At 52.7% G+C, this 23,449-nt stretch overlaps 1 protein-coding gene and 1 long non-coding RNA gene across 2 annotated transcripts; both read left to right on the forward strand.

The window, feature by feature from the left end:
• The first annotated feature begins 13,179 nt into the window (after nucleotides 1-13,179).
• Nucleotides 13,180-20,189, forward strand: LOC135292529 (hydrocephalus-inducing protein-like). Its single transcript, XM_064406719.1, has 5 exons — nucleotides 13,180-13,436; nucleotides 15,364-15,431; nucleotides 17,575-17,807; nucleotides 18,606-18,706; nucleotides 19,952-20,189. Exons 1-5 carry the CDS (start codon nucleotides 13,180-13,182, stop codon nucleotides 20,187-20,189), a joined length of 897 nt encoding a protein of 298 aa, XP_064262789.1.
• A 347-nt stretch (nucleotides 20,190-20,536) lies between these two features.
• On the forward strand, nucleotides 20,537-22,333 carry LOC135292615 (uncharacterized). Its single transcript, XR_010354846.1, has 3 exons — nucleotides 20,537-20,698; nucleotides 21,575-21,666; nucleotides 22,176-22,333. It is a non-coding gene; the product is annotated as an uncharacterized LOC135292615 (long non-coding RNA).
• Nucleotides 22,334-23,449: the final 1,116 nt, after the last annotated feature.

A 23,449-nucleotide genomic window follows, 5' to 3' on the forward strand; every position in this document is an offset into this window, starting at 1 on the left:
CAGATGTGCAGGGGACTGGCCCTGGGCAGAGGGGAATAGATGTGCTTTCTGTGGATCAGTGCCTGCTTAGAGGTGTGTTTCAAGTTGCTTTTGTGACAGGACTGGCTCAGTAGAAAGCACAGTCCAAAGGGGCAGGTGAGCCAGGTGGGCTGTTGAGCAGGAAACTGGCAGTAAGACACATGGAACAAAGTGGTTCAGGATTGCCCTGGAGAGGGGCCTTGTGGAGAAAGAAAGGTGGAGAAATCAAAAGAGCAGCTTGGCTTGAGTCTGCTGGAAGCTGATCAAGCAGTTCTTGATCAGCTCCGAGCACAGGTGGGTGAGGCACTGTTTGCCCAGTGTGTCCTGGGCAGATGTGCTCCCCCAGAGTCTGCACTTCACTGGGGATCAGTGTAAGATTGTCCTTCATGAGCCTTCCTCCCAGCAGCTGAAGCTGTCCCTGCTCTCTCTCGCCTCTCCAGCTGCCGTCAGCTGCCCCGAAACAGAGCTTGTTTCAGGTTTCCCCACCAGAGATGGTGTTTGAGAACTTCGTGGCCCGGGAGGTCTCTGAAATGGTGCTGTCTGTGACGAATAAGGACAAGGTGAGTGCTGGCACCTGGAGCTTTAACCCTGTGCTGGAAGAGGAGAGTGCTGTCATTGCCCGAGTGTCCAGCAAAGCAAGTTATCTGCTGCAACACATGCAGAAGAAAATGTCTCAGCAGCTGGCTCTGCAAGATGGTGGAAATCTTCCTGTGCTGGGAATTGTGCCCTGATTTTGGACACGCACTGATGGTGCAGATGACTTGATGTGGTCGGTCAGGTGCTCTGTCTCCATCCTGCTGGTGCTGACCTGCTTGGCCCTTCCTTGCCACCAGGCCAGCCCCACTGGCCCTGGCCAAAATGCTGGAGCCAGAGAGAAGGGATTCCAGTTGACCCTTGTGAATGATGTGCCTGTACCTGCAGAGCTGCAAATGCTTTGGAAAAGGGGTCAAGGAGGGATGTCAGCAGGGCAGGGACAGGTCTCCTGTCGTCCTGTTTGCACAAGAGGCAAAATCATCATTTGATGTCTTTGCTGCAGATTCCTCGGCTGGTGAAGGTGTGCATGGAGAGCTGCCCTTATTTCCAGCTGGCAAGCCCCAGGGGTGTGTACCACATGGTGCCAGCAGGCGCCTCTGCCGCTGTGCGCATGCGCTTCAGCCCCGAGGAGAACAAGGTGAGCCTGGAGGAGCCCAAGCACAGAATTCTCTGCAAAGCCATTGTTTTCCCTGCACTCTGGGTGCAGCCCATTCCATGCTGGGAGCTTGGCTCCAGGCCGTGGGCAGGCAGCCTGCAGCCAGTCCCAGCTTGGCACGGGCTGCCAGGCACTGCAGCCAGGCCTGACAGGCTCTGCTTCCCCTCCCTGCACATCCCTGAGCATTGCCAAGGGAAGATGCCCAGGGAACAGGATGAAAATGACAGAGGGCTGTTGATAGATGTTGGGCCATCTCTAGGTACAGTGGAAGGTTTCATGATGATGGAAAACACTAGAGGAACAAAGAGGTCTGAGAGCTTTCCTCCTTCCTGCCTGGCAAGAGCTTCCCTGCCTCCCCCTGGGCTGGAGCAAGGACGGTGCTTTTTCCCAGCCTCTGCTCTGCAGCCTTGCAGCTGTGCTGTGCCAGAGCACAAGTGAGCATGGTGCAGCTGCAGGGCCAGGGCAGAGGATGTGCTGTGCCCATGAGCCCGGCCTGGCACAGGCACCCTGGGCTCTGGGTGCCCTTGGCCAGCAGGAGGTTGCTGAGCTGCAGGGACTTGGACAGCTGCCTGCAGGAGCTGGTGTAGGGCAGGTGCAAGCTGCAGGCAGAGCTGTGAGCCCAGAGCCCGTGGCAGTGACACTGCTGTGCCTCTGTCTTCATGCCTGTGCCTGTGCTTGCTCTGTCAGCTGGCACCCATTGCATGCCAAAGGTGCTTTTGCCTGGAGGTTTGAACAGCAGTGCTGAGGCCCTGGCAAGTCTGATCTCAGTGCTGGGATCTGCAGGCTTGTTCATCCAGAAGGGTTTAGGCCGTGGCATGGAAGGGAGGAAGCCTTGCAGGGAAGCCAAGAGAGGCTCTTTCCAACAGCATCCTGCTGCCTCTTAGCACTGTTCTTCTGCTGACTTGCTTGGAGAGGCAAAGTTGGAGGGGAGTTCTGAGGCAGCTGATGTTTCTGCACCAGGCCAGAGGTGCAGGAGCTCTTTGGGTCCAGCTGTTTTCTCATCTTCCTTTTGCTGCTTCCAGTCAGTTGAACACTTTGTCCTATTCTCAGACAGTGGGAATATAGAAACCTAAAGAGGAATGTCCTGTGTTCCCTAGCTCCATGTTCCTTAGAAGGAACGTAGGAATTCTTTAACATCATTAAAATGTAGAGTAAAACATATGGTGGCCTAGGGCAGTTCTTTGTATGACCCAAGTGACACAAGATCTTAATGCCGCAGAGATCGGTTTTGCAAAGTGCCCTGGTGCCTTTAAAATGTGGCATATTAGTAGAGCTTAGTGTTTATTTTGGGGTGGAATAGCTAAATTGATGCCCTTGAAGGGAGTCCATTTTTTTTCATCCTGCCGTGGGGATGGCACTAAATGCCCTGTGCTGAGGCAGTTTCTTTTCCTGCAGGATTATTCCCACCAGCTCATCTGCATGACTACCAGTGAAAGGATCGTGGTGCCAATTCGGGCCATTGCTGCCCGAGCTGTCCTGGACTTCCCTGAGCAGCTGGACTTCTCCAGGTGTCCAGTCAAGAGCAGCACCCAGAAGACTGTGCTGCTCCGCAACACTGGGAACCTGGAAGCTCGTTTCCAGCTGAGCACCCAGAGGTGAGGCAGCCCATCTGTTCTTGAGCAAAGGATATCACCTCTGGGTGATAGCAGCGTTGGGAAAGGGCAGCAAAAGGAAGCAGAGCATCAGAGCTGCTGCCCTGCAGCCCTGGCTGGAAGGGAGCAGGATGGATGGCAGCTGCTCTTGCCTTCAGTGTTCTTAGCAGGATGCAGCCTTTGAGCTTTCTCTGTCCCAGCTTTCCTGGAGGCTGCTGGAACATGTTGGCAGCTGGCTTGCACAAGCAGCTCCTGAAATGCTTTCTCAGCACTGTCAGCCAAACAGAGCCATTCTCTGGGAGGCCACAGGCACGTGGCTTTGCAGGGGTCCCTGCATCAGATGCCCAACATGAGCTGTGCTGCAGGCAGCCAGTGCAGTTCCTGTTCCTGAAGCTGATCTGCTTTCCCTTGTCAGCTGAGGGCATCAGTCACCTCTTGTGTTCCATGATGACCCTTTGAAAGCCAGTTTAAAATTTCATACCAGATGATTTAAAACTCTTGAGTAAGGTTGTGCCCCCTTTCAGTGAGATTTCTTTTTGAATACTCTGAAGTTCCTGTGTTTCTGCTGGTTTTTTGTCTTGGTTTGCGTTAAATGTTTGCCAAAAGATCATACAAATGGACCTAGTTAAAAAGCAGAAGGAAACAACCTATTCAAACCCTCTCCATGCTTTAACTTTTCTGCCTGTTGGGTGCAGTAGTGATTAATGGAAAGCACAGATCTAAGAGGATGAGAAGTGTTTTAAGGAACAGCTCACAATTCACAGAGAAAAGGCCAAAATGTAGCCTGCCAGCCCCATCTCTTGGCAGTGGTTTTCATTTGGTTATTAGAGTGTCAGGGATGTCTCCTTCACAGCTCTTCTATCTTAGAGCAGCTTTCATTGAAATGCTGATCAAATGTGCCCTTTCTAGGCTAAATCAGGATGTTTTCAAGGTAAAGTAAGCCAAAGAACCACACTGCAAATTCAACTATTGCTTGGTCTTCAGGGGAAAGTTCCTTCTCCCTGTGTGATTCCTAGGCTGTAATCTCCCAGGACAGGGAGTGCCCTAACATTTGCATCTCCTGAGATGAGGTTTATAGGCAGCAGGAAAAGAGAAATTCCTGAGGCAGTCAGTGTCCAGTTGTGCCTGCAGATAGCTCGGAAGCCTCTCTGTGCTCTTCAGAAAGCATTCTCTGATGGGATTGCTGGCAGTGGGAGCCCTGAGTGTCACTGCAGAGAGCTGGATGCAGAGTGTGGGGAGCTGAGGCCATTTTGCCCACAGGATGTTGTGAGGGCTGGATCTGCTCAGCAGTGGCTCCGTGGCTGTTTCTGATGCTGTCTGTCCTGGCTGTCTTCTGCTGGCTGTGCTTGGTTTGCTCCCTGCTTGCCCAGGGGAGCTGCAGTGAGCTGCAGTGCAGAAGGAATCTGCTGGCCAGCTGTGGCCAGCCCTGATGGCTCTCTTTGTGTTGCAGTCCTTTCTCCGTGGCTCCGGCCGCAGGAGCTCTGGGCGCTGGTGACACCGTGCAGGTGACAGTGGGATTCCACGCGCTGACGGCCGGTGACCATTGCGGGTGCCTGGCAGTGTGCTGCAGCACAGGTGAGTGCTGGGCCTGCCCGGCCACAGGACAGCTCTGCACCACGGCTCCCTGCTGTCCCATCCCCTCCATTCCCTCCAGAGGTGCCTCCCCTGCTCAGCTTCACCCCAAAGCAAACGGAGAACTCCTTGCTGTTTGGGGGCTTGAGAAAGTGCATCCCCTCTAACAGGCTAAGATTTTGGAATCCTGTTTTGCTGGGAGTTGCTGAGTGGAGGAAGGAGGATCCCTGATTCTCCACTGCCATGTGGCTGTGCCTGGGTGAAGGTTTCTTTTATTCCTGGGTAGTGCTGTAGGTGAGCTCTCCATCAGATTCTCTGCAATGCAATGGATTTCTAGCACACCTCTGTCCCATATGCTGCTTCTGCACTGGCTTGTCACAGACCCTTTTCTATGTGGCCCTTACACATATAATGTAGTTACTGCTTAACAACATTTTCAAGGCCTCAAGTTCCTTTTTTGTGACAAATCAAAACAAATTTTTCCTGTCCCCATTTCCCAGGCTGTTCATGCTGTTGCAAAGCTCTCACATCTCTCTCCCATTTGATTTCTAGGCTGAGGAACCCCATTGAGTCTTTCTGCAGAAACTGCTCTGTACTTAGTAATCTTTCCTTTGTCCCCTTTTTATTAAATTGGAAATGCTGCTCTTGGTTTTTGACATCAGAACAATATAAAATATTTCAAGGCTGATGTGGCTGTGGGTTTGGACAGGGAGATGATGATGATGATGATTTTCCTGGTGTTCATTTTGTAGTGGTTTGTCCTATTGCAGAGCCAGGCTGGTTGTGTTTCCTTGCCTATGTCCCCTCCTGCTGTGGGCTGTCACTTCACTTGTTCCTCTGGGCCTCCTTTTGCTGCCCACCTGCCCCCAGGCATATTTGCTGGTCAGCAGCAAGGGATGCAAGGGATCAGGAGAGACAGGAGTCTGGTGGGATGCCCGGGGAGAGCCTGGGCAAGGCAGGAGTGAGCAGGGCTCCTCAGTGTCACCTGAAGGACTTTGGTGCAGAAATCCCAGTGATCTGAGTGGGTCACCAGAGCACATGGACCAACCCCACTGTACACACTGTCACCCTGGGGCCACAGCTCTACAAACACACTCAGAAATAAGGTGTTGAAGGAGCTGCCCAGGACATCCCCACGCTCTACACCCAGACCTGTCAGGATGTGATCCATGGACTGATCCACAGAACTGCTCATTCAGCTAAAAACTGGGCCACTTTCTTCTGTGACCTGTGGTTTGCTGCGTTCCTTGTGCTTCCATCAGCCAGTGAGCTGAGCAAAGACTCCCCTTTGCTTTGTTCCAGGTGAAGAGAGAATCCAAACACACCTCAAAGGAGAAGCTGTAGATGTCAACATTGGGTTGAGCACAAGTTCTGTGGAGATGGACAAGACTTTGATCACCAAGTCAAGCCACAGAACTGTGTTCATTGAAAACAGGAGTAACATCACAGCCCACTTCCAGTGGAAGGCTTTTCCTAGTGAGGAAGAAGAGGATGAAGAGAAGAGGAGGTTGGTTTGAAAGATGCATTTCAGTGAGATACATGGCCCAAGACTGAAAGGAACGTGTGGCCTCAGGGGGGTGTTGGTGCTTTTGAATGGTTTAGGCCAAGTAAACCATCCCTGGCACCAGGGTGTGTGTCCCTGGGCTTCGGGAGCTCAGGACTCAGCATTCCAGTTCCATTTATACTCCAAGCATGGATGGCATTTTGGGAAGGAAAGGTTGATTGTGATGACTGGATTTCCTCAGGTTCTGATTGGCCTTTTGCCTCTCTCATCTTCTTCCTTCATGACCTGGCCACTTCCTTAAACAGTTCACCCTCTTTCCAAAGGTGATACACCCTCTTGTTTTCCCTTAGTTCCTTCAAAGGCTCCTTGCCCATCCAGGCTGGTTGTCTTCCCTGTCAGCTTGTCTTTCAGCACACAGGGGCAGTCTGTTCCTGTGCCTTCCAGACTTCTTTCTTGAAGCATGTCCATCCTTCGTGGAGCCCTTTGTTTTTAAGTGCTGTTTCCCAGGGTACTCTCCAAATCAGCCTCTTCAACAGGCCGAATCTGCCCTCCAGAAGGCCAGAGTGGAAGTTTTGTTGATGCCCCTCCTCGTTTCACCAAATATTGAGACCTCTATTATTTCCCCGTGACTGTAGCCCAGAGAGATGAAGGTGAACAGATGAAGTTCATTTAGCCATTAGGGAATTTCCTGGTGATATCCAGTACCTGGAGGCAGGGAGGCAGCAGACTGCCCTGTGGAATGGATCCAGTCAATAGACAGGGCCCTCAGCTCCCCTTAGAAGGGAGTCACCTACTGCCACTACCCTTCTTTTCTTCTCAGTACTCGAGGCTGTGCTCTGTCTGACAGACCAAGTGCAACTGGGAGACTCTCCAGACTGAATTTTTTTCTTTAGTGTCATCTGCCTGAGCCTCTGGAGCCCGGGCCTCATACCTGTCCTGTCAGGGCACCTGGGTAGGTGATGGGGGTCAGGATGGGATTTATTACCTGCCCAGTAGAGGCCCACTTCCATTCCCCAGTGTCTCCTAGGTCTCCTCCTTCTGCCTGATCCCAAGAAGGGCAGGGCTCCTGTGACTCCTGCTGAGCTTCTCTCAGGGTTGGACAGGTGTAACTCCACAACAGTTTCTTTCTGTTTCACTCTCCCTAAGGCTCCTCAGCCTTTCCACTTCTTCCTTTTGCCCTGTCCTCTGATAGTAACACCAGGCTCAGACCCTCCCTGCAGCCAGGGGCCTGGACAGCTGCGTCCTTCCTGGGGGGTTCTCTTTGAGTTCCTACACTCCTGCTGGCAGCAGCAGCAGCAGCAATGGCTTTTCATCATTTGTAAACCATAGCTGGGGAGGTGGGGGGAAAGCAGAAGGAAGAAAGAAAGAAGAAAAAAAAAAGGCAAGCACCTCACAACCAGCAAAAAGACCCAACCCACTACACAAGGAGGATGGGTGGCTGCACCCTTTCTGCTCAGCCTGTTTGTGCCAAGTGCCTCGCAAAAACTGAAAAATGCTGTGCCAAAAGTGCTGGGCCAAAAGTGCCATGGCAAGCCTCTGTTTGCTGTGGGCCAGATCACTTACACTCCCCAGAGCCATTTTAAATTGCCTGCAAAGGCCCAGGAGATCAACCCTTGCCCACCTGAATGGCTGGTGAGAGGGTCCTTTAGTGTCCTGGTCTTCTTGGTTTTGCACTGTTCTCGATCTCCTTGCTCAGTGTCTGACTTCCATACAAGCTCTGGGTGTTCAAAAGAAATGCCAGGACCTTCTCTGGCTACTTCCCTGGGCTGTTTATTTCCATTTTTTCCCACTTTCCTGCCTCAGCCTGGACCCCAGGGGATCCACTTTCCCCTGAGAAGCAGCTAGGTTTCCCCAAAGTAAACTTCAACCTGGTTTTGGTTTTGGGGGGGTTTCTTTTGTAATTGCATCTGGTTTTGTGCCAGTTTGTGTCCTAGACTGCCACCAGGACATTTTGCTCTTCCTTCCTTCCGGTCTTAGGCATGGTTGTAGCTCCAAGGCCACTGTCCTGCTGTCGAGCAGCTTTTGAGGTCTCAGAGCAGAGAGGACTTTTTGAGGAGAGGAGATCGCGCAGGATCCTTTCCCTCTCAGGACATTCTAGAACCATGCACTGGGATGGGAGCCAAAAAGCTCTGGATGATGAAAAGGTCTCTCCAAGAGTTTGCTGTCTCCCTCCTCCACAACAAAGTCCCTTCCCCTCTCAGAGCCTCTGTTTTCATGCATATAGAACCTTGAATGCCACTGAAGGGATTTGGTGCCTGAATTCATCAATTTCCTTTGGAAGTGCTCTGGGATGCTCTTGTGAAAGACAGAGTAGGGAACAGGGCAGGTCCAAAACGAACGAAACAAAGTGATGTTTGTGAAAAACAGCAATCACTTGTCTTAATTTTTTTAAATGTTTAATAGTAATAAAATAGTTATAAAGATAGTAATAAAAATTAGAGTAGTAACAATTTGGACAGTCAGAGTTAGGACAATAAAGGGACAATAAAAAAGCAAAGAATTACAGACATCTGGGTGCTCTGCTCTGCCACAGAACAAGTTTTGCTAACAAAGGATTAACCCTTAAAAGCAATAGCTTGTTGCATATTCATCTATCTCATACATGATGCAAACATTCTTTTCAAACAAAGGGTGTTTTCTGTTTATTGTCAACTTCTTCCCTCGTCTTGTACATCAGTCATCTTGGTCCCTTGATGTCTGGTTCTCCCCAGTGAGGAGGCAATAATTCTTCTCTTGGGATTTTGGGTGTCTTGTTGCTCTTATCTCTCCTTGAACTAGTTAGAAAAAGGATCTTACACCACATAGTTTCTGTAGCCTAAAACTATATGCACCACACTACTTAAAACGATTAGTACAGCACTGTAAAAAAGGATTCATACAACATCACTTTCCAACATCACACATATAGTAATCAGTTTAATATTTGCAAAAAGCCAATAATATAATAGGCATTTTTCACAGTGCTGGTAACATGGAGCTGCAACCCAGCTCTGTCTCCCCTCCCCAGGGAAGTCCTGCTCCATAATCTTTATCTGCCTCCCCCAGCAGCTCAGTGGGAGGAAAAGCCACTTGAAGTGGCTGGTGGATTGTCCCTCAGTTTTGGCAGAGGCTTTGAGCCAGGAGGTTCCCTTGAGGGATTCTGGCTTTGGAAAGCCCTCCTGAGCCTGCAGGTGTGGAGTAAAACTACCTGCTGCGCCAGTGAGCAGCAAGTTATCCTGTGATCCCTCTGGGACCCCCAGGGCTTGGGGTCAGCCCTTGCTGGGGAGCGGCTGCTTGTGAGAAACAGCCACTCACTTTTCCTAAGTTTAGAAAGGTTGATTAAACCTTATCAAAAATACAACCGGAGACTGGATAGAGAAGATGTTACAGCTCTGGGAGCAAAGGATTTGCCCCACCCTGTGCTCGCCCACACAATGGAGGTTTTGCCTTTTAACCCTTTAGCCTCTCCCAAAATTCTGACCATCGACCCCTTCTTCGCTGTCCTGTGGTGGAGTTTACTTCCTCCAATCTTGATTGGAGGTCAGATGCCACCATGGTGACAAGCCGACCCTCCCAAATACCCCAACCCCGGCTGTCCCTTGATAACAACTCAGGGGGTAAAAAACCTTTTCTTAACCTATAAACATGGTATTGGTCTGTTAATGGTGAGAGTCAGTCGTGGCATTGCTCATCTGTCACACTGCTGCTCCTCCCCAGGTGCTTTGCTCTCCTGCACTCCCACTTCTCTCTGCAAATCTGTGGCTCATTAAACGAGCTGCTGGCTTTGTCTCTCCTCTGGCTGCAGGCAGTGTCTTATTTGGCAGTCACAGAGAGAGCTGCAGCAGGAAAAATTAATGGAGGAGAAAGAAACAGGGAAGGAGAAGGGCTCTTGTGAGGATCGTGCTGCCCTCCTGAGAGCCCCAGGGGAGATGGCAAAGGTGCACCCAGACCCCATGTTCTCTGATGACTTTTTTTTCATTGAGCCAATGGTAAGTGATAGCTGAGAACCTCATTTTCCCCCTCTTCCTCCTCCTCCTCCTCTCCCTCTTTCTCCTCCCACTCACTCCAACCCTGGCTGTGGTCACTTGGCAGATCCTCAGCTGGCCCCACATGCTGGGAGGGAGGACATGGAGTTTGTGGTGCAGCTGCAGAGCTCACCTAAAAACGCTGAAGTGCTAAAAGCATTTCTGCCCTGGAGGGTCAAGGCAGGGCTGGGAGCCTGACAAAGCCCAGCTCTGCTGCCAGGGCTGGAGCTCAGGGCACTCCGTGCGTGTCCTTGCAGTGTCACAGGGAGCAGTTCTTGTAGGGAGGGGCTGCCCCCACACGTGGGGCTCAGCAGAGGCTGTTGCAGCACTGCCAGCTCACACACTGACCTGAAGCTGGCAATGGTTGGCTGGGAAAAGGAGGCCAAACTCAGCCCAAGGTTAATCCCAGAAATGCCAATGGCCTCCTGTAACCACGCCTTGTACTATTTCTGAGTCTGCCTTCCAGTGTCATCTGTGAGCCTGGACACAAGGCTGGAAGGTTTCACTGGGCCTTTTGAGTTCTCCTGCACACAGGGACAGAAAACCTTTTCCTTTTCTGTTTCTGCAAGCAAACTGCCACGTGCTGCCATCAGCCAGAGCCCTGATTCTGAGCACTGGCATTGTGAGAGATGATGAATGCCTGGTGTGTGCACAGTGCAAAATCCCTTCTCCCCTTGGAGTAAAGCCCAGAATAATCCCAACCTCTGCTTTCTTTCAAAACAGATTAACTAGTGTTTGTATTTCAAGGAAGGGGCTCATGTTCTCTTCTTGGTTACTGCTATGGCCCATCTAAGGCCAAGAGGCAGCAGTGCACAGGGGCAGTTGCATCCCAGTGCAGCTGACAGCAGCATGATGTGAGCAAGAGCTTGTGTCAGAGCAGTAGGAATCTTGTGGAGAGTGGGAGCTGATCAGCTGAGCATTGAGAGCTTCCAGCACTGTGTTGAGCTGCCTTTGGAGGGTTTCCTTGGGCTCCTTGTGTTGTTCACTATTTGATGCTCTAAACAAAGGCTGACAGGACTGTGGTTGAAAACAGGAAATGTGAAGTTAAAGAGAAATGTTTTGCTGTCTCTTTGTGTTGCAGGAGGGAGAAATCGGGCCGAATTGTTCGGCCGAAATCCAGGTGACCTTCAAACCCCTGGCAGCTCTGGAGTATGGAAGTGTGGCTTACTGCAGCATCTCAGGTGCAGCTCCTGTGCCCTGCTTCTCTCCCCCTCAGTGCAGCCATGGTGCAAGCCTGAGCCCACTGGGCTGGCCTGGCAGTGCTGGGAAGAGTCCCTGGCCAGCAGGGCAGTGCTGGCACATCCCCAGTGGCCCTGCAGCTCCCAGGGAATGTCCCGTGCAAGGCCAGGGCTCAGAATGCTGTGTCTGGGTTCCTGAACCCAGCACAGCCCTGACAGTGCAGGGAGAGGTTTTGATGCCATGCCTTTGCCAGCATTTCCTCAAAGGCCAGAGAGCTGCAGAGCAGAGCAGCTTTAGTGAACAAGCACTAAGCCCCTGCAGGCCCCTGGCCTCCAGGATGGCTCCATTGGACATGGATCCATCATCAGGTGGCAGGAGCTGGGTTAGAAATGTGCTCCCTGAGCCTGGATCAGCTCCCACTGGCCAGACAGCACCAGAGCAGAGGTGGCTGAGCCCCACTGAGCCCAGGCTGTTGGTAGAAGGAGCAGCCTTGGCCAGCAGCTGCTTCTCTCCCTGTGTGGGAGCTGTCACCTTGCAGCTCTCAGTCTGTGGAAACAGCTCCAGTGTCTCACCACCCTCACAGGAAAAAATGTCATCCCTAATATCTAACCTAAATTTCCTTTCTTTCAATTTCTACCCATTACTCCTTGGCCTGCCACTCCAGGACCCCAGAGATGTTTGAAACTCAGCAAACTGGTGGCTCCCATTGGAAACCAGCCCGAGGAATGGGTTAGGAATTAGAAGTCAGCCCCAAGGGATATCTGCTGAGGGAAGAGAAGGGTCCATATTTTCTCCTGCAGCATCAGGAGCTGGTAGCATCCAGCTCAGAGTCAGGGACTAGCGCTGAGGCAGCCTGGAAAAGACAGTGTGACAGAGGGAATGCTTGTACTGAAATGGACATCTCTCCCCAGGCCGTGAGAGCAGGCTGCCCCTGCAGCTCAGAGGGGAAGGCCAAGGACCCTTGGTTGAGCTCAGCTATGACACTCTGGAGCTTGGGGACATTTTTGTCAACACCCCCCATGTCTGTGAGGTGAGCAGCAGGGCTGGGGATGGATGCTGATGGCTCCTGAGGCAGCAGCAAGCCTGGTGGAGCTGTGGAATTCCTGCCAAGCTGGGCAGTTGTGAGCAGGGAATATTTGATGTGCTGGTCCAGTCTGGGGGGTCAGAAAGGTGTGTCTGTTGTTCATGAAGGCCCAGCCCCTGCTTTTGGGCAGCCTTCCTTAGGGATCAGCTGGGAGGCTTCCTGCAAAACAAGCCCTTGGCAGGTGAAACCAGCACTGGGTGCAAAAGCTGCATGTCCAGAGGCTTTTGTGACAGTGCCAGACACAAGGCACCTTTGGACTGGGCTCTGCAGAAGTAGCTGGAACCAACTGGCTGCCTTTGAGCTTCAGTCCACTGCCAACAGCTTCCAGTCAGGGTCTCCTGCTCATTCCTGGAAGTCCCAGGAAAGCCTTGGGAATCCTGTCCCTTGCTGACAGTCACTCACTTCAGCCTTGGTGCATCTCTGGCTCTGGAAAGAGAAAAGTGTTCCTGGGAATAAAGAAAAGGATTTTTCTTCCTCTTTGCCTCCCCCACAATAGTGCTAAGCTTGCAAAAAAAACCACAAGAGAGCAACTGAAAAGAGGTAGAAAATGAGGCACTACATCAGGGCAGACACTTTCAAAAGCTTGGCTGGGGAATAGAAAGACACCCTGAGTTTTCTCACCAAAAGATGGTGCTTTCTGTACATTTTGATGCTGATGCCTCATTACCAATGTCTTCTTTCCAAGGTGTGGGAAAAGGTGAATGAGTGGATGGTGCTGTTGGAGCTGTGCTGGCTGGGGCAGCAGCAGCTCAGTGCTGATTCACTAGGCAGCTGCAATCACCCCACGTTGCTCTCAGGGCCAGGTCTCCATGAGCAGGGTGATGCTGCCCAGAGGTGCACTGCTCTGTGTCCATGGGATAACCCCAGGGTGACTGCAGTTCTGTGCAGCTGCCACTGCTTTGCATGAAAACCCAAAGGCAGAACTTGTCCTCTTGTATCTTTTGACTTCTGCCATTCAGCAGCACAAAGCATCTTCTGCCTTTTCTGACTGTTCATTGCATCCTTAGACAATAACTCCCAAGAAGGGAAGATTCCACATGGATTTCCACTTTGCTTTCTTGCTGCTGCAGGTGAACCTGATCAACCAAGGAGCTCTTGATGCTCCCTTCAGCTGCATCCCTTCAGCCACAAAGGTGGGCTTGGGCTTCAAGTTGGCACCCCAGGAGGGCATCATTGCAGCACGTGGGAGCCAGACTCTCCAGATCTCCTTCAGTGCCACCATGTTGGGGAGGTTTGAGGAAGAATTCCGGTTCAGTGTGGCTGGATCTCCTACGCCTGCCATCCTGACCATCAGGTAAGGACCCTGGGAGCTTGGTGGGCACATCTGCAGCTGTCTCTGGGACATGCCCCAGCTGCCTCCTGTTGGGGTGGAGCAGAGAGAAAAGGTGTTTGCTGAGGTCTTCATCTCTGCTCTGAGGCTGGCATTGCTTTAGTGGGAGGATGCCTCCTGCCCTGTGTGGTACCTGGAGCTGGAATGACTCCTCCCTGCAGGGATCTCCCTCTGCCCTGGGCCATGGCAGGCAGTGGGATGGATCGGCTTTGGGCAGCAGCTGCTCTGGGATGTCCCAGCTGAACAGCCAGCAAGGCCCCCAGGGCTTTGGAGATGGGCCAGCCTGGGGCATTCTGCAGCAGCAGCAGTGCTTTTAAAAACTTCTGTCAATAATCCATGCCAGATGGGCAGCAGCAGCCTCACCTCACCTCTCATGGCCATGCTGTGGGGCACAAGCCTTGCTCCCAGCTGCTGTGCCCAGAGGGCTCTGGTGCCTCCTGTGCACAGCCAGGCAAGGGCTGATGTGGGAGTCAGGGAACTGTGCAGCAGGAACTGTGCCAAGGACTTGGGCATCATCCCCTGGGCTGGTGCCATGGCAAGAGATCATCCTGGCCCAGCACAAGGGACAAGGGGTGATGATAGGGGAGGCAGAGCTCAGTGCTCAGCACCACAGCAGCACGAGGCCCTGTCCCTGCCAGCCTGAGCCTTGTGCTGCTAGGATAATGCAGTGGGAGCAGGAGAGCTGATGCTGGCTGCTCTGCAGCTTTGGAACTAGGCTGCTGCTCTTGGGAGGCACTGGGGCAAGGCAGTGAAGAAATGAAAGCAATCTGCACTGGATTATAGCAGTAAGATAAGGGAGATGGATGAAAAAGAACAAGGAAGTTATTACTTCACAAGAACAAAGTGGTGAGTAGGTCTGCCCCCAGTGGAGAAAGAATGATGCTGGCTTTGTTTTTGGAGGAAAAGTGCTGCTTTTTTATTTTGGAGATCAAGAGGGAACCTTCCTCCATCCAATAATTGATTCTCCTCTGTCCCTCCCCCAAACTGGTGATGGGATGTTTGTGCATCAGCAGCTTTCTCCTTGAGCGAGGGCAGGTGTCTCTTGTTGAGATGTGTGGAGCAGAGCCAGGGGCAGTGCTGTGAATCCAACAGAAGGCACAGGTCACTGGGCCTGGATTTTTAACCACAAGGCAGAGTGGGCATGGATTGGCATCAGCCATGAAATCAACTGGGGAGTGTTGTGCAGCTTCAAGTGCTGCTTTCAGTGGGTGTTGGTGACTTTTGCAGTGTGTCTGCTGAGTTCAAGGACAGGTGAGGTGCTGTGCTAGATTCAGGACCCCCTTGTTTGGTTGTTGAAGCTGTTGCTCTTGGCTGTGCCAGCTGCTGCACTGCTGACAAGCTGGTCCTTTCCTCTAGGATTCATCTGTGCCCTGTGTAGAAGTGTTGCTGCTCTTTTCAGAGGATGTTTGGGGCTGCCCTGGGTTCATGTGTCAGAACTGTGTCTGTAATGATGGTGTGGGTCAAACTCTGCTGAGAAAGCTCCTCCATGGGAACAGCAGTTCCAGCTAAGAAGTAGCAAAGCAGGAACCTGTGGCTGGCAGGGCTGGTTACAGAAGTTTGTGGGGACACCTTGATGTCCATCCCATTGCAGATGGGGAAAGTGAGGCCCGGAGCCATGTCTGGCTGTGTGTTCAGGGTCCTTCATGGGACCAGCAGCATCCCGGGGGCTTTTCCTGCCTGCCCTGTGCCCAGAGCCCATCAGTGGCTGTTGGCTGCTGGCCACTTGGCTTTAGCTGCCTCCTGTGCCCAGGGGCACTGTGCTGAGCACATGGTGTGTGCTGGTTTGAAAGGCACGGTGCCCTGACACGAGGTTTGAGCCCCTGAGCCACGCCAGCCGGAGCTTTGCAATTCCTTGAACCAAGGCATTTCCTGCTCTGTCCTCGCCATGCAGGGGCAGCGTCACTGGACCGAGTTTGCACTTCGACCTCCCTGAGCTCGACTTCGGGGACATCTCCTTTGGTGAGTGCTGCCTGGGCTGGGACACAGCGGGAGGGATCTGTGCCTTCCGAGAGAAAAGCATCCCTCCCTCCTGCTCTGCCCCAGCAGCCTCTTCAGGCTGGGAACTGCAGGCTGCTGGTGCCGCAGGGAGCATTTGGCCATTGTCAGATCAAACAGAAGCAAGGCATAGAAAGTCAGGATTTTCTGGTGTCTCTGTCCTGCTTGAAAAGACAGATGTCTGCCAAGGAAGGTGGGAATCTTCCTGGAATGGAAAGATGAGCCCCTCCCTCCAAATGATGATACCTTTGAAATGACAGGGCTCCCTGGCAAAACTGTGGGAAAAGGAATAACAGTTCTTTCCTAGACTATATCAGGAGAGCCCAGAGAACAAGAGCAGACGTTTGCCAGCTGCCAAGTCCCGTTTTTGTCCTTTGGTGCAGTGAGGATCCCAGCAGGAGGATCTGTGGGCTCTGGCAGGGCAGTGATCCCCTGCCAGCCGGCAGCGGCAGGGAAGGAGGGAAGGAGGGAAATGCTCCTTTTGCAAAGGGACAGAGGGCAGGGGGATGTGGGCAGTGCCTCAGAGCAGCAGGCAGCAGCGGGGAAGGCAGGCAGGGTGGGTGCCAGGCTGAGCTGCAGCCAGGGCAGTGCCGGGGCCAAGCACACAACCTCCCGCAGCAGCACGCGGCCGAGCTCCATCCCCGAGCGGGAGGAAGGGAAGCTCCGCTCCCTGCCCAGCCTCAGCTCCCACTGCACAGCGCCCACGGCATCACGCCACGGCTGCCAAAAACCCCCAAGGGAAAAGCCCACCCCCAGGGCCAAAACCCCCAAAACCCCTAACCCCCTTCCCAGACCAAGGGGAGCATTCACTACCAAGCCTAAGCCCAGAACAAGGAAGGTCATGGACTTTTTAAGGAAACTACTTGCCTTTCCTGAGCTGCTTCTGTCCCCCCCTGCATCACCATGGAGGCACTTGTCAAGTTGCCTTTTTGAAGAAATGAAACAAGAAAGGCAAGAGATGGAACTATGGTTCTGAACCAGGAGATCGATCCTGCTGGATCTGCTTTCATTCCTAAGGTCTCTTCAGCTGAAGGCAGCTGTTGTATCTTTGCTTCTTTGGAACTGTTGACTGTTGTCTGCATGCGGTGAGCTCAGTCTCATTGGCGGTTTTGCCATCTGTGTTTGTCCTTGTTGTGCCTCTCTTGCCTCCCTGCTGGAGTCACTGCTGGAGCTGGCAGTGCTCACTGGGATGGGCACAGAGAAACTCTGGGTTGCAGCTGCAGTTGTTTTTTCTCCCCATCTGTGTTCCAGTGCCTCTTGGTGAGCAGGCCCGGGGAGAAGTCTCCTCCCCACAGAGCTGGCCAGCCCAGCCAGATGTCCACTGCAGAGCAGCTTGTGGCTGCTCTCCGGGCTCTGCAGGACATCCCCACCATGAGTAGCTACATCTCTGGCTTTCCAGCATGGAAAGCAAATCCCAGAGCTCCAGTGGGGTAAAGCCTTGCAGGCTGCAACCCCAGTGAGCAGCATGGGTGTGATGTCCCCGTTTGTTGGGTGAGGTGGGACCTGGTTCCTCATTGCCAATCTCCAAGCAAGGCTTGGGTGTGCCCCCAGTTGAGTGGGCTCTGAGCTGTCTCGTGCTCAGTCTGTTTGGCTCAAACCAAGAGACGCCTTTAGGATCCTGCAGAGAGAAGCTGCATTGGGGTGCTTTGCCTCACGTTCTAGTTCCTGATTCCACCCTCTCTTTTGCTGTGGCTTCTTCTCAATGCTGACTCACTGTTTATCTATCTTGAAAAGGGTGGGAGTGTTGGCAGGCTGAACAGGGAATTTGACAGCTTGAATTCTCAGAGGAAATGCTCGGTCTGGGTGCACACTCATCACTGGGAGATCACTGGTGCTGGTTTGGGGCAGGTGAGGCAGCTCCTCCCCACCGCCAAGAGAGAAGCTTGCAGTGTTCAGCAGGGCTAGGAGTGGGCATTTTCAAGGCTGCAGCCTGCAATCTGTGTCAAAGGGAACTGAGTGACGATTCATTCCTCATGCAGCTTCTGGGTGAGCTGTAGTTCAGATAATCCAGAGCTCAACTCCAGTGCCACTTTCATTGTGCCAGGCCATTCCCAGCAGGAGTCAGGCCACAATGGGAGCCTCAATGGATGTTGGTGTCCTTTCCTAGGCTTTCCCTACACCCAGCGCTGCCGGCTCACTAACAGCTCCCCGGTGCCCGTGACGTTCCAGCTCCGCATATCGTTCGATGGCACGCAGCCGGCTGTGGACAGCGTGGATCAGATCCGCTGCCACAGTGACCCAGCCTGGAGGAAGGGCGTTCACTTGTATGTGGAGCCCCGGGAGTTTACCATCACTCCCAGCCAAGGGACCATCCTGCCCCAGGGACACCAGGACATCCAGGTACGGGCAGAGTGCAGCCAGAGACGCTTCAGCACCAGGGCTGCAGCTGCACTGGAGTGTGGGAGGGCTTTAGCTCTGCTGCCAGCTTTGAGCATGGTGTGAGTGAGAGATCTGCACTGCTCTGAGGCCTCTGCTAGCTGCCTTACTCGGGATGTTCCTCAAGGAGCACTGTTTTCTTTCCAAAATCATATGCTGAGGTCACATACCATATGGTCAAGGCCAGAAGTCACTCTTGGGTTCTTGAGAGCCATTTATTTGATTGCAAGTGGGCAGAGCAAGGATGAGGGCAAAAGGTGGCTGTTAGAGAGATGTCATTGTAGAAAGCAGTTAGCTTTCCTTCTTGGTCTGATTTCCCCTCTCCCGGGGAGCAGAAGGATTTGTGTTCACTGCAGGAATCTCCAGTGGGGACAAAATGCTCTGCAGCCATGAACTGCCCAGCACCTGCTGGGCCACACTTTGCCCTCAGCTTCCTGTTGTAAAGCTGAACTCGTTGTGTTCAAGTCAGATTTCTTCTGCATTTATGTCATTGTAGTCAGATGAGAAATTGGCCCCTTAATTTGAATACAGTGGTTCATAGAGCTTTAGTCTAATATTTTAATGTAGCTGAGCTATGCCCTGATAGCAAGGTGTGTTTAACACATCTGCTATTGCCAGAAGGCTTTTGTTGCTTTGAGACTGTGCTCTACACATGGAGCAGCAGCAGAATTAAGACAAAATCTTCCCTCAAGGGCTGGAGGATATCACACGTGGATAATGAGCTTTTGTAAGGAAGAATTTCCTGTTCTTCTCTTCCACCAGGTGACCCTGTGTTCCAACTCGGTGATGGAGTTCTACAGGAAAATGCTGGTTGATCTGGAGGGTTTTGGCAAGGGAGTGGCATCATTGGTCATCACAGCCAGGTACCAGCCCTTCCCTGGCCTCCCCCAGCCCCTGCCTTGCCCAGGCTTTGCTGGCTGCAGCTGCCAAGGAGAAGTGCTGGTTCATGAGCTCATGTTGTGCCAGCTGGGCATGAGAAGAGCAGAGCTTGGACAGCAGCCTGTGGTGAAAAGCAGCCCTGCTCCCAGCCCAGCAGGGTCCTGGGCCCTTTTCTGAAGGCACCAGGAATGAGATCATTTCTTGGCCTGGCTTTTGGTGCTTGAGGTGGAACAAATTTCCCCAGGGCCTCCTCTCCTTCTTGCTGCAAGAGGTGGAGTTGTGCTGGGTGCGAGCACCGTGCATTGGTTTGGGACACAGCAAGCAGCCTGCTGAGAGCCAGGCTCTGGTTCTGTTCATGAGGGCACGTGGCAGGGGGGAAGTGGCTGCCAGCAAGAGTGCTGAGGGCAAGGTCTCAGGAGGGGAAAGCAGCCCTTGGTGTGGCAGCTCAGCTCTAGATTTTCTACTTCCCTCTGCTTCCCACTCTGAGCTTGAATGTTCTCAGGGTTGAGAGCAAAAGTGGTTGTTGCTGCAGCAGAATTCCATCCTGCTGTGCTGCTGTGGGTGTCAGTGGAATGCCAGGAGGGATGCAGTTCCCTGGTGCTGTTCCTTCTCCCAGGCAGAGCCATCCAGGCAGTGCCTGGGCTGGCATTTTGTCAAGCAGGTGGGCTGGGGACAGTCAGTGCCTGGAGCTGTGGAGGGAAGGAGCCAGGGAGCTGTAGGGCCTGGGAGGGGCTGATCAGCCCTCTGGAGGGCAGCTGGTGTCTCGTGCCCTCCAAGGCTGGGGCAAGCAGCTGAGTTCCCAGGCAGGGCAACAGCACCATGGCAGAGAAGGGAGTCATTTTTCCTGGGACACTGGAGTTGTGTGTTCCTTGAGCATTAGTGAGCTCTGATCCTTGTTAGGAAGGCTCCCCCAGAGCTCGTGGATCACTGGGAGTGTTACAGGAGCTCTTGCAAGCCTTCCTGGGGAAAGGAGGGGCTGAGGCAGCTGTGGGACAAAGTGCTCTGCCTGGGGCACTTGGCAGCCTCTGGCTGCTGCCTCTCAGGGTTTGCCCCTCCTTGACAAGCCCTGTTGGAGTGGGAAGACGTAGAAGGCAATTTATCACTGCAGGGCTGTTCAATGCCCATTTGACAGTGACCAATGTGTTATGCTCTGTTTTACAATCTTTGGGGGTAAATGTTCTCCATTCTCTCAGTATCTCTGATTCCCCTGGGCTCATCTCTTTGTCCAGATGTCTTGTTCCTAAGCTGCAAGTGTCCCCCCACGTGCTGCAGTATGATGAGTGCCTCCTGAAGGTGCCCTACGAGAAGAAGTTCATCATTAGGAATCCCAGCCACCTGCCTGGCTGCTACGGGCTTATTGAACAGGTTTGGCATCCCATCCACCTCCCCCTCTCAAATATTATTGAGGAGCTTATTCGGGGGAAAAAGGGTTTGGACGTGACCTTGCTGGTTTCTATTCAGTCTTAAAGATCTGCTGAGAACAGGATCCTACCCGAATGTAAACTTGAGGATGCAGTTTAACCTGCTGAGGGAACAGTTGATGTTCTAGTCTTCAGGGTGTTTTCTTGTGGGAGATCTTAGAGGGCTGTGAAAGCTGCTGCATCCACAGACAGCAGTGCCTGTGCTGGCAGTCTCCTGGCAGGATCCCCTGGGAATGCTAAGCCTACAATTCTTGCATCTTGTTTGTGCCTTTTACCTTTGTCCTGGGCATTTTTAAACACGTGTGTCAGTTGCTGTTGCGGTGGATGTTAGGGAGTGTAAAGTTTCTTCAGAGGTGCCTCTGAAGCTGCATTTCATTGTGTCTCTTGCAGAAACGCAAGGAGGACTCTGCTGTGCTCTACTCCAGCCCCAAGCCCTGTGGGATTGTCCAGCCTCACAGCACTGCAGAGATCCCAGTGCTGGTGGAAGTGCAGGCGCTGGGCACGCATCGCACCAATGTTCTCATCGGCGTGTTCGGGGATGAGAGAAACCCACTGGTGAGTGCAGGGGAGATGTGTGCCTCTGTGCAGCTGCTCCTGGCAGGCTGCAAAGGGCACAGGGATTCTGCCGGGAAAAACAGGCACAGGCTGCTGTGGAGAAGGCCAGGAGGGATGGGTGGCACAAACAGCTCGTGCCTCACGGGTGGTAATCTCAGTGTCTGGCACAGAACGTCGTTGGTCTGAGCTGGAATCCAGGGTCACTTTAGTGCATTACTCTTGAAAATGCTGTTAACTTTGGAAACATCTGTTTGAAAATGGCATCTCTCTGAGCGCAAAAGAGGATGTCAGAAGACTTCTGGGAACCTTGAGCTTTCTGTAAAAAAAAGGAAGGCTGGCATTTCAAGAGTGGTTGCAAGGATTGAAACTTAGATTAAAACATAAGGAAATGACAATGGCAAATTCCCTGAATGGCACCAAACATCTGAACCTGGGCCATTGTGGCACTGCATGTAAATCAGTGAACAGGAAGGACAGGCAATGCAGGCTGTGCCAGGGAGCCTGAAGTTTGACAGAACAGTTTCTTTCAACTCTGAGGCTGCTTACCTTAAAGAGGAGGGTTTCTCCTCACCAGAGGAACCAGTTGTTTAACTGTCAGCCTGGCCATAACTAGAGATTTCTTGCAAAGCTTTTACCTTTGGGCCAATCCTTTGTAGTTTGAAAGGTTCTCTTACCTTGATCCTTTTAAGTTTGGAGGTGAACATGTAATTATCTTTTTCTTTTTTCCCAAAAGCCCAGCATTTCAGCTGGAGAGTGGTAGCTGTCCCTAAAGAAATACCTTGAGCAGGGATGAGCTGTTTAAGGTTTTTTAGTTTTCCCTGTTGTGGTTTGTTTGGGGTTTTTTTTTAACTCTTTCTTGCCTGCTTCCTGGGACAGAGAAAAAAGTTATGGAGCTCTGGACGGCTGGCAGAAACCTCCCCAAGCCCAAGGCTGATGGAGTCTGGCAGGATCCCAGCACTACAGCCGATGTATGTATGTCTGTATGCATGGGGAATGCCACCTGAGTCCCCTGGGAGTGTTGGAAAATGTCAGCCAAGCCCCCAGCAGTGTCAGGGAAACATTCCTGATAAATACCTGCTGGAGCTGCAGAGTTTCTGGCGTTGGGCCCTGGGGGGGCTGTGCTGGCTGTGCTGGCTGTGTCTGCCCCTGGATGTCTCAAATCTTCCCTTTTGGCTTGCCTTCTCTGTCTTTTCCTCTCCCACTGTGCTTTTTGCATGCCCACAAGGTGTTCATCCCTGTCCTCTGCAGTTCCTCAGTGCAAGCAGTTGCAGCTGCTGCAGCAGCTCAGTGTCATTCCTGGGCTGCCTTTAGAGCAGACCTGCTCCAGCCTGGATTGGGAAGGGCTGGATCAAAGCATTTCTCAGTTCAAGGTGCCAGCAGCCAGCCAGGGGCTGCATCCTGAGCAGGAGCTGCTGGTGCAGGTGTCCCTCCCTCCCTCCCACTGCAGGTCTCTGTTCACAGTTACCTTCTTTTCCAGAGATGAGCTTCATCCACCTAAATTCAATCCCCAACCACCAAAGGAGATGAGAACATGTTTGGATTGCCCAGCGTCTCGATGGAGGCACTTCAAGGCTGGAAAGCAGGAGGCAGCCACAGCCCTGACTGAAGAGCAGGATTTGACCCAGTCTTCAGGAGTAGAGGTGGATTTTCTTGTACACCTACTGCTTGTGCTGCCTCCTCAGCCTGCCACCAGCAAGTCATGCTCCTGCTGAGCTCCCTTTTTGCTGCCCTGCTGTCCTGTGCCCTGACAGTGGCTGGGCAGCAGGGCCAGTGGCTGGACATGGGGGAGTGGCAGGGAGAAATAGGAGAGTTTTCCTTGGAGAAGCTCACTCAGATCCTACAGGCCTGTGTTGAGTGTGGCATTTTTTGCCTTGTTGCCTTCCCAATGCAAGATGAGGCTTTTATCTGCATCATGATGGGAAGAGCTGCAGCTTCCTTGCCACAGCAAGCTGGGATGAGTCCTGATCTCCATGTGCCCTCTTCCCAGCCCAGCCAGACTCCCTGTTTGCAGGTCTCTGCTGTCACCTGAGAGCTGCTCTTGCACTGCTGGCCCTGAAGCTGTCTTACAAACTGAGACTTGGCAAAGTGGCTGTCTCTTCCTGCAGGCGTAGGGAATGGCTTGTTTTTCAGGTGCCACCACAAGCTCCTGCAAACCCTCACCTCCCAGCAGGCCTGGAGGGATTCAGGTGCTCCGTGGGCGCACCGCACGCTGCCCTGGAAGCGGAGAAGGGAAGAGGGAATCTGTCTCCCTTGCACACTGTCAGTGTGGCAAGCAGGGCTGGAGCTGCCAGTGCCACTGGTGGCCCTGAGCATTGGCCACAGAGGGGCCTCCCATCCCTGCAGGCCCAGCACAAAGTGCTGCTGGAGCAGCTGGGTGTTGGAGAGGCCGTGCAGGACACGTTGTGGGGCTGCCCAAGGACGCTGTGCAGCACCTATGGAGGGCACTGCTCCCCCTGCAACTCCTCAGGTGGTCCAGAGGAAGGTTTTGCAGGAGCTTTTGCTGTAGCACCTTGAGGAAGCAGCATTTAAATCAGAGAGAGAGGGGAAGAGCCTCAGGAGTCAGATGAGCTGGGCTGGGAGTCCTTTGCTCAGCTCCAAGAGCTCTCACTCTGAGTCTCCTCCTTTTCTAAAAGCAGTAAGTTTTGAAACTTTTTCAAGGCAAGTTGTGCATCAGAGAGAATTTCTAGTGCCAGGAGACATCCCAGTTCACTTTCATGTCATGTACTCATGAATGCATTGACCCGTGAGGAT

This window comes from Passer domesticus, unplaced genomic scaffold (genome assembly GCF_036417665.1).
Source record: "Passer domesticus isolate bPasDom1 unplaced genomic scaffold, bPasDom1.hap1 HAP1_SCAFFOLD_37, whole genome shotgun sequence".
In the NCBI taxonomy this organism is placed as follows: Eukaryota; Metazoa; Chordata; class Aves; order Passeriformes; family Passeridae; genus Passer; species Passer domesticus.

Bases quoted from the DNA above. Each gene is read 5' to 3' on its own strand.
- LOC135292529 (XM_064406719.1), top strand. From the start codon at position 13,180: ATGGATTTCCACTTTGCTTTCTTGCTGCTGCAGGTGAACCTGATCAAC. The intron at 13,437-15,363 runs GTAAGGACCCTG...CTCGCCATGCAG, and splicing joins CCTGCCATCCTGACCATCAG to GGGCAGCGTCACTGGACCGA. The intron at 18,707-19,951 runs GTACCAGCCCTT...CTCTTTGTCCAG, and splicing joins TCATTGGTCATCACAGCCAG to ATGTCTTGTTCCTAAGCTGC.